This window comes from Ooceraea biroi, chromosome 4 (assembly GCF_003672135.1).
Source record: "Ooceraea biroi isolate clonal line C1 chromosome 4, Obir_v5.4, whole genome shotgun sequence".
In the NCBI taxonomy this organism is placed as follows: Eukaryota; Metazoa; Arthropoda; class Insecta; order Hymenoptera; family Formicidae; genus Ooceraea; species Ooceraea biroi.
In genome coordinates this window covers 9,393,395-9,403,611 of record NC_039509.1, presented here as the reverse complement: position 1 = coordinate 9,403,611, position 10,217 = coordinate 9,393,395, and the positions used below count along the sequence as shown (strand labels likewise).

The following is a 10,217-nucleotide window of genomic DNA, read 5'->3' as shown; positions in this document are numbered from 1 at the left end:
GGGCCCCGTCGTCGTCGCCGCCACCGCCACCGCCACCGCCACCACCGCCGCCGCCACCGCCGTCGTCGTCGTCGTTGTCGTCGTCGTCGCTGCCACCACCACTACTATCACCGCCACCGTCACCGTCGCCAAACAGGCGATACACACTATTACACTAGGCGATCCGACAACTTGCCGCGCATCTCATTTTCCCTAACCGAGCAGGCACCGGAACACCGGTGCCAACAACGTCAACAACAGCAACAGCAGCAGCAGCAGCAGCAGTAGCAACGTAACGTGATGAAACGCGCGCGCGTTTAATCGAACCGGTAGGCGCCGTCAGCAGGTAGTCGGGCGTGAAGCGTCTCGACGCCGATGTTTTTTCACTTCCTCGTCACTTTCGTCTTCCTCTACCTCGTCGTGTCGCGCGCGCGCGCGCCCTCGGTCGCTTGATAGTTTCGCGCGCGCCTCCTCTACCTGGTACTCGCGCGTTGACGACGAGGGGGGAGCACGCACAACGCACGCACGCACGCACCAACACACACGTACACTCACGTATGCTCTAGGCAGAATAGGAGCAACGAGCGAGCGAGAGAGAGAGAGAGACGGAGGTAGACTCTCTCCTCTCCTCCGCCCTCCCTCGAGAGCAGACAAGCGAAAAGAAGCGGCGGCAGCGCCGCTCCTCTGTGTCTCGCTTCTCCTCCCGCGCTCTTTTATGCTGCTTTCTATCTCTCTTTCTCTCCCTCTTTCCGTCTCTTTTTTGCCTTTTCTCTTTCGCACTTTTTTCACGAATCACGGACACATCGTGCGCTAGTATTCCGTGCGTGTGTTTTCCCTCCCTCTCTTCTCCCCGCCCTTCATTCCATCATTTCCGTTTCTCTGTCTAGCTCTCTCTATCTCTCGCACTTTACACACGCTCAACGTCTCACTCCGCCGATGCCAAGAGCGCGCGCGGACGCACACGTACACGCGCACACATCGATGACGACGACACGACGATGTTAGTTGGGGATACGGCACGTAACTCACGATTTAAGACGAATATCGTCCACTCCGCGAACGAACACGGGGTAATTTCGCTGTGGCTCACACGCAGGCCGCGATACTCGCGTCCTAAACGGACGTGCGTGTGAACCGCGATCGCCGAGTCACCGGGTACACACGAGTGGCGCAGATACGACCACCACGACGCGGCGAAACGCAGCCCCCTTTCTCGTCGCGCAACACGGCGCACTGGACATCGCCTTCGGGATTGGAAACATTCGGGGGGTTCTCAACTTACGCGATGGATAGCAGCGCATTTCCAGGGCCGTGTCTCGCGGGCGTCAATCGCGCACCCCGAACCAACGTGATTGTGATGTTTAATTTCAAATCGAAATTCTCCAACACGAGCGATTGAAATTTAAGGAAGATCGACAATAAAACGTTATACCAAAATACTCATCTATTTATTATAAAAGTTATTTTATTACATTAAGACAATCTGTCTTACAAACAAAATTATTTAATTGTTGTTTTGTCGAAATTTCGTTGTGTTGGAATGACCTCTAAACCTTAAAGTAGTTTTATTACTGATACACACGGAAAGACAATAAATGCGCAAACAATACTTTGCAGCATCTAATACATGCGTATATATTGTGTGCGTGTGTGTGTTTTGTTCTTGTTTACTGCGACACGACTTTAGTCAGCATGATTCGATCCTGGTTGTACCTGTGGTCTTTAAGCCGCGTCCACGAGAACATATCTGTCTCTCCCTCTCTCTTCTTCTTGCTCCTATCACGCCAGCATCACGCGCGCGCGTGCGCACGCGCATATACTTTTCTCTTTCCCTCTTCCTCTATACGTATATGTACGTGTTATTATCTTCCTAATCACGCATGAAGCCGGTATTCTCCGCTCATATCGATAGGTCGTTTTTGACATCACGAGTGGCTCACGTGCCGCCGTCGGAAACGAAAAGAGCGCGAAAACTTGTAAGCAGGCGTATCTTGCGTTCATGAACGACGCTCTCGCTCGATGACATATTTGCGCAGTTCGCGACGTAGTCGCAAGGAGCACCGCGTCGTACAGCATCTGGATTGCACTCGGGCGCCCTTGCACGATAGACGACTGTTATTGTGTTCAAATTGTATGGTCAAAACGCCGGAACGAGACACTTTTCTGTACCTATCATCCTCTCTATTCCTGTCTAAATCGATCATGACATATATAGTATTAACGATTAATTAAAATATCAAACATTGATCAATATCAAGCGATTTATCTACCGAACAAGAGTGCAAACACTTCGACGTTGTACTTTTGAAGAAACTCGGGGAGAAAAATCGATGTCTCCTTTTCTCGAAATATTTTATGATATGTACGTATATTTCACTTTAAATGTTGAAAATGCAATAAGAGGTGCATTTGAAATTGACAGATCCCTCGTTTCTATTACTCTGTCAGGCAACTTTAATAGTGAAAAACATTGTCGTATAGATATTGTTTAGAAAAATATAATCACATACACACACACATATCGGTGAAAAAGAGGGAGGATGCGAAGCTCGTGATCGCTTTTGAGTGCTCACGGTTCTTTGGAATTGGATTACTCGTAAGGTGATCACAAGGTATCACACCATGTCGTATATATATAACGTGCAATATCGAAGCGATATATCCGTATCCTTCGATCATCCAGTTTGTGCTACACGTGCCCGTGTATGGTATCGAGCGTATCGAGAGCCAGCCACAAGCGGAAGCTCTCTATAATCCGCTCGGAGGATTACGTCCGATACTCGGCCGCGTCAATTGCTCTTATCGTAAATAATTGTTATTGTTTCCTGGAAAATAATATCTGGGAAAGATACGAGACATTCGGGTTGTCTAACGACGAAAATCTTTAACGCCCATCTCTGACCGTGAAATTGCGACGATTACCGTGGCGGAACTTGTCCGAGTCTGCATAGCGCTGCGTGTGGGAGTGTTGCACCAGTTATTTAAATCCTGCTAGAAATACTGCACGTACACGTATAACGTGGCACGCTTTATTCGCATCTCGAGATAATAACGCATTCTGCAGCGAGATCCAGCGTTGCTCAAAGGGACACCAACTGTTTTCAAGTGTCGAGCGCGCGCGCGGCGTTGCCAACGGGTCGAGTTTCGGATCGATCTGCATGTGTGAAAGGACGCGGGTCCGAAATATCCGCGTCGGAAATCGAACGCGCGATTAACTTCTCGTGACGGAAAATGCCTTTTTTTTTTTCGTTTTTCTCCTTCCGGATATCCGGCCTCCAGAAGAGGCTCCGTGTCCATGATGATACACAGTGTGTCAATGGGTTAAGTTATTTATCGATCGGCGTGCGCGTTGCCCACCCCTGAGAATTATCCGAGGATAAACGCCCATGGGCGCGACGATCCGATCGATCGCGGTGAGAGGTCCGTCGAAAATGCATCCGTTACCGTACATGGAAAAATACATCTCGCGCGTCCGTCCTTCGGAATCCCAGAGAGGAATACGGACGCAGTTATTTCCCGCGTTTTCTGCGTTTACAGCAAAATCGACCTTTCGAAAGGGAAGGAAATGGAAGGAGAGAATCCCACGCAGCAGGCAAGCGTAGAAAGTGCTGCACGGCGCGGCGCAGCGCGCAACGAATCCTACCGTCACGATCGATCGCGGCAAAGACCGTACACGAGGAGAATGCCACGTGTTAAATATGGGCAAAGATAGGCAACTTTCTATTGAAGCATCGATATAACGCAAGGTGTCGATCGCCAGCTTTATAAGATCGATGTTTCGTGCGTTGGCGAGTAAAAGTAAAAATGCACATCTAGGCGAGAGGCAGAAGAGGCAGTCGCTACTTAACTTAAACCGAGTTTTCAAAATGCGACATTGATCGACGCACGGCACTAGCGCGGGAATATTTAAAATTGATATCGCGCGCGGGAAGGATTTCCGCGAAAACAGATATTTTCTTTGGAGCTCTGGGCAATGTAGACGCGATTTACGCAAAGTTTTCGAGAGACATGTTGCCGGGCTGACAAATTGCCACTCCCGACACCGCAATATTCACACAAAAGGGTAACTTTGTAATCAACAATTCTCTTTATTCGATTTTCTGTATAAAGCTATATTTACAATGTACATTGCTAGAAAAGTCTTATTCTAGTAGAGTTGTCTTAACGTCCTAAGTATAGCCCGTTGCGTTCCGCAACTTTTCGCCGTAGCGCTTTGTACGACGCATTCGTTTTTTGTACCTGAGGTCAACTACTTTCCTCAATCGTTCTCCGCCGGTGCATTATCTCATCGTTTCGCATTTCGTCCGATATACCAATAACATCTTTAGATTAGATTATATTGGTCGAAAGTCCCGGTACACTGCTAAACTAAATTTGGCAGATACCAAAAATAATTTTTCTCGTACATTCTCGCAACAGCTGTTGACTTATCGAAGCTATCGGACAAAGGTGGAAGAGCGCACCTGGAATGTGTTTCGTACCAAGCTAAGATATGCGACGAAGCGATGGGGGAATCAAATTAAATCGGTTATGAGAAATCACTTTGAATGTGTTTTACATCATATATAGCGTTAAAGACCTTCGTCCAACTAAATTTGCTTTTCACATTACTCCATTTGCAAGCGCGAGCGAAGCATTAGCCGTGAGATGCATCAACGATATCTTTGACTACATGATGACATTTGTCATAAAACATCAGAAGTTTACATAGACTTGCCATGAAATTTAACAACTCACACTCTCTGTCTCTCTATCTATCTTTTCTTGGAAATACTTAATATTTCTTATCTTGATGTCTCTGACATCAATCAATCCATAACAATCCATAACGATTAGAAGCAGAATTTTTTCAGTGTGGGACATATAAAAGTACAATGTATGTATAAAATAGATCGTACGTATTTATAAACATTAACGGCACTGAACGTTACGCTGCGTTTTGCACGTTCCCTATTATTACTCGCTGACTTAGCTGCATATACAAGCGACTATTACGTCGAATGAATATTGGAGCAAAACCAACAACTCTTATCTAAAAACATTTCTACTTAGATTTATTGATAGATGAAGAAAAATAATAATCATGCGGTTATCCTTTCTTATATTAAAACTTGAATATTTACATTTATTACAAAGAGAGGAAGCGAAATCTGTGTGTGTGTGTGTGTGTGTAGTGGATCAAATTTCTAATAATTTCCGAGTAATGGAAATAAGAGATTGATACTTGGCATTTTTTCTAAACATTCTGAACATGACACAATGTCATTAACAAACAGTTTGCGATTAATTCAGGACTCTTAGCAGGGCTCGATCATTTAAAACGTTTAGAAAATAAGTACGTGTATTCGTTCTTAGTTATTTATGATTCAATTCAAGAATCGATGATAGACAAATTAAGCTTGATATATCAAATGGAGAGCAAAATAATTTATGTATTCCATTATTATTATACAGGGTGTAATTTAATGCGCGCCCACTATTTACACAGTGATGTTTCTCATGAAAAACTGACTCGAAAAGTCCTGTGTAAGTAGTACGCGAATTAAATTACACCCTGTATATCGATGCGCCAAACCACATAGATTTACAGCGTCTTGTTCTAGTTTGTGTCCTCACTATTTTATATTCAATCGCATATGCACACACATATATACATACATATACACATATACATATATGTATGTACATACAATATATGTATGTGTACATATACATTATATTTACATGTTACGTTCGTAAACGTTGAGGAAACAATTAACGTCTGTTAAAATAGGAAATACATTTGCCTAACGAATGTTGAGAAATATTGATGCGTATGAAAACGGTTTAGGTTTTTCAGTATTTCGCAGCTGTCCATTATCAACTTATCAAGTACCCGGTTGGTAATGAAAATTACAAATTCGTATTATCGTATTTTTCGTGTTTAGAGAAGTAAAATGACGATAAAGTGTTTCATTTAAAAAAAAAAAACGTTCAAAATTGAAAACGTTTAATTGTAAATTCGATTTACAATATGATGTAATGATTGGTAAATAAAAAAATGAACGATTCTATCGATATAAAGGAACAAATACGATTAGTGTATATCGTGTAATCGGACACGATCTTTATATGTGTATAAAATCACTTTGAAGCTATTTGTGCCGTGATGTTTTGAAGTTGCTGCTTATATATTTCCGCTTCTTTCTCTTTCTCCTGCAATTGCTTACGATACTCGGCAGCTTGTCTTCGCGCTTCCGCCAATTGTCTACTCAGCACCGCTATATCCGTTATCGGTTCGCTGTTTTCGGGACTGTCCTCTTCGGTAATCTCTTCTATATCATCGTCCAATTGTAAGACCGTTGACTGCGCGATCTTTGCCGGAGAACTCGCAGTCTTCTAAAATGTAAAGAGAGTTTTCGTTTATTATTCATTCGTATATTATTAGCGGCCTTTACACTCATTTATTATTATTATTATAGGCTCTTTCCTGCGCGGAAAAGAACATGAGTGTAAAAATTCGAGCGAGATTTTTAACACTGCACGCTTTACGGCACTGCTGGTTTTCTACACGTAATTATATCGCGACGTAATATCCGGCTATGGTCAAAGAAACTAATTACCGAATTCATTAATATCAATAGTGTCATCCTTGCTTATGGAGAGTAAAAAGTGACACGACTACAAAAATAGAAATTTAGATGAAAAAATAAAAATTTACGAAGCTTATAAAAAATTAATCGATTTTTGCAGATATTCCAGTATGACAGTTAGTGACAAAGTTTAATCGCGCGCGAATATGCGCAGTCTTTTACCTCACGAAAAACTACGCTGCTAAGCGTGTAGGAAAGGCCGTTAGTACTAACTGATCTATATTGAAAATCATACGTCTAACTTTACCTCTTTCAGTTGAACAGTATTCTTGATTTCGGCAATATTCGATATTGTCGTGGTATTAGGGATTGTTGTGAGAAATAATTTGGCAGCTTTACTATCTACAGCAGATCTTTTCAAGATGTTTGGACCTCGTGATGTAATGGTGGATGCATTCGAATTTTGATTCAACATCTTGGACTGGATCTGGTCAGTTCGGATTGTTATAACTTTCCTCGCAGTTCCCTTCCGCGAAGCGACTTGGAGACGTTTAATCGGCGTACCTTTTGTTAGATTTAGAGCGAGTTTCCCAGCTTCTGCAATTGAGAATCATTGACACTAGAAACGTTACGTATCGGCATAATAGCTTTTTTTTCCTCCAAGATATCTGCCAAAAACAATAGCATACCTGTTAAAACAACCGTTCTCCCACTTTCTACCGCGTTCTCCACGATGGACGACTCGTCATCCACAGGTATCATTGTGATTCCATGTGCCTCCAATAATCTGAATTGTTTACTGATACCTCCTAGAGACATAAAGTCTTTTTGTTTCTTGTTATTCATGATATTATTTGTATCGATTACTTCAATATCCTCAATCTCTTTCTCGTGTTCACCGCCCAGATCATTCGACGATACAGGGATTTGTTGGAAAATCATCTTTTGCTTCTTTTCCACGTGTACTGGAAAATTATGCAAAGATATGAGACAAATACATTAGACGGAAATACGAGACAAAGAGTAATCGTTTGCACGAGGAAATGCGTTACGGTACACACATTGAGAAGCTTTACGTTTGCGCTGTTGAGGCTGTTGCTGCTGCATTATTGCAAACTTTTGTTCCGTATCCGATGCTATGGAACCTGTGCTATTGTTCTCCGCTTCTAATTGTATCAAATTATGCGTCGCCACTTCTAATTCCGCAGGGTTAGTCTGACTTTGTTGCTGGGCTTGAATACCTATTATCTCCCTTTCCTGTTGCAATATGTCAACCAAGTCTAGCCTGTCGTGTTCCAGTGCAAGACTGATCGGAGTCTTGTCAAATTTACTAGTTGCATTTGTGTCAGCTCCATAATCTAGCAAAATATGCATGACTTCAGTGTGCTCACGTTCCACTGCCCAATGTAATGGCGTCATCTTCAACTGGAACAAGAGTTTTGTCATTATTAAAATAATATCGAAAATTCTTGGAGGTTAGAACTTATTAAACTGCAGTTTTGATATTATACCATGTCTTTGCTGTCGACATCAGCTCCATAATTAAGCAGCAATTGCACCATCTGATGATGACCCTCATACGCTGCCATATGTAACGGTGTTCTATCTACTTTTGTCCTAGAGTCTCTTGATATTCCTGCTCTGAGTAAGACCTCGGCAGTTTCCATGTGATTGTTCAGCGCAGCCAGGTGAAGCGCACTCGTACCAAGCTAAAAGGCAGATTCATCCTCGTAAATGTTTGTTTTATTGGAAGTGCGAGATATCAAAGCACGCGATGCAAAGTAGATACCCAATCTGTCGTAAATGGTGCACCTCTACACATGAGCTCGCGCACAGCCTCGGTGTCTCCATTTTTTGCGTTATGCAAAAGCTGTTTGCCGAGTTCCACTATCGACAAAGTATCTTGGAATCTTGAGTGAGGAGAAACGTCACAAGCCAAGAGCTCCACCTAATCAGGTAAGCGTTTGGATGACCGACTACATGCTCGACGAGACAAATAATAATAAAGATAACAATGCGATGTTTACTCACTGGTATGAGGGTGTCCGAGTCGAGACCCTCGATGTCATTGGCGCATATGCTCTCAGATTGCATTCTTGCTTCCCGGACTCAATCCCATCCGTGCAGACGGGTACTAAAAGCAAATTTCCCATAACAGCGATGATCGTCACGGTCTCGTTTCGAATGGGTGGAAATAGCTGTAAGCGACTCGATTTCTCGAGTTTTCTCGTAATCAGTGCCGTTCGACCTTGGGGTCGCCGGAATCCGAAAGTGGGCTCATAAAAATAACGAGGTTGAACACGCCGAAAGGCACACACGCGAGTCTCCGAACGGCCGATTCGCGTCTCGCGGCATGCCGCGTACGCGTGGCGTGTTTATTTCATGGAGCATCTCACATCGCTACAGGATGTTTTTATTTCGCCGTCGCGAGGAACTTCCTGTTCCTGTTGATCGAACGGAAGTCCCATGCCATAGGCTCTGCTTGTTTCGTGCTCAAAAAAAGTAGCTAACCGCGGCAGCTCGCATGGGGACTGTACTTACGGTATGTGCATTATTCTCGTCCTTTTTCACGATTTTTCCGATGGTCCGTCGACGGGTGCACTGCGTCTCCGGGAATTCTTCCTCGTCACAGTCTTGGCGATTTACGGCCACGGTAAAGTTTCGTGAAAATGGCGGCGCATTGGCGCCATTCCTAGCACTCGCGGCCCGACTCGGCGGGTAAAAGCGTTTTCTACGTGTACAGCGATAGGAACGCCCCCGTCGCAAATCACTACAACCATCTTTCACGAGCATTGGTCACGAGAAACAACGAGATCGCGTCCTACCTGCATCGGTTTTCAACCTGCGCTTTTCATCCGCAAAAGCAATTTTTTCAGACAGTGAACCTTTCACCCCTGCCGTGCTTTCGTCTCGGGCTACAATTTCGAAATAATTACAAGCTACAATATAATGATATTACTGATGGTTTGATCCTCGATACAAAAAGCACACACCCTAGAATAGATTCGCGCGACGGAAGCATTCTTAATTACCTATGTCAAGATCCAGCTTTTCATAATCGCTGAATCGAAGAGTGACAAAAACGCATTCTCGAATAGCGCGACGTCACACGGAGACTATGTACTAGCATCGATAATCCTTTGTCTGTTATCTCCTTCCTTTTCTCTCTTTCGTTCCATCTATTACAGTACGGTCCGTCCAACTTGTAGCAACGGCGACGTTCGATCTATCCTCTTGCCGTCTCGCGACTGACCCAGAATCGCGGAGATAACGGAGCGACTAGGTGCAACGAAAATGAACTTCTGTACAGCACAAATGTGGCTCGCTCAGTCAGGAGTGGGAGAAAGAAACGATGCGGATCACCGAAGAATGTGTGTCGCGGGCATCTGATTATATGTATACATGTAAGTAGCATATTTACATTCGTGTTTACACTTTACGCCGGCTGCAGATAGACATTGATTGTCGATTATGACTCATTATTATTATTAATTCATATTATCGCGATCGATCGTGACACCACACGTTAATTGAATTATTTCGATGCGAGCATTAGGGCTCCAGATACGGTGAGACACAATGTGAGAGGAATAAGGAACGGACTAGAACATACATATATATGTATAAGGAATAAAAAAATGGGGAATTAAATTTCGACCAATGGAA

At 43.7% G+C, this 10,217-nt stretch overlaps 1 protein-coding gene across 2 annotated transcripts; it reads right to left on the bottom strand.

The window, feature by feature from the left end:
- Positions 1–4,043: 4,043 nt before the first annotated feature.
- On the bottom strand, positions 4,044–9,227 carry LOC105282690 (GA-binding protein subunit beta-2). Of its 2 annotated transcripts, XM_011344892.3 has the most exons (8): positions 9,093–9,227; positions 8,583–8,685; positions 8,341–8,499; positions 8,063–8,260; positions 7,613–7,976; positions 7,241–7,516; positions 6,859–7,148; positions 4,044–6,357 (listed from the first exon to the last, which is right to left on the bottom strand). In XM_011344892.3, exons 2-8 carry the CDS (start codon positions 8,643–8,645, stop codon positions 6,103–6,105), a joined length of 1,605 nt encoding a protein of 534 aa, XP_011343194.1. In that variant the 5' UTR covers positions 8,646–8,685; positions 9,093–9,227; the 3' UTR covers positions 4,044–6,102. The 2 variants fall into 2 exon arrangements, with proteins under 2 accessions (XP_011343194.1, XP_019888333.1); XM_020032774.2 differs by lacking the exon at positions 9,093–9,227 and having other exon boundaries at positions 8,583–9,028.
- Between the last annotated feature and the right edge of the window lie 990 nt (positions 9,228–10,217).

Excerpts from the sequence above, each read along its gene's own strand:
- LOC105282690 (XM_011344892.3), bottom strand. The coding sequence starts at position 8,645 with ATGCAATCTGAGAGCATATGCGCCAATGACATCGAGGGTCTCGACTCG. Across the intron at positions 7,977-8,062 it reads ATGTCGACAGCAAAGACATG|TTGAAGATGACGCCATTACA; the intron begins GTATAATATCAA and ends CTCTTGTTCCAG. Across the intron at positions 7,517-7,612 it reads CAAACGTAAAGCTTCTCAAT|TACACGTGGAAAAGAAGCAA; the intron begins GTGTGTACCGTA and ends ATAATTTTCCAG.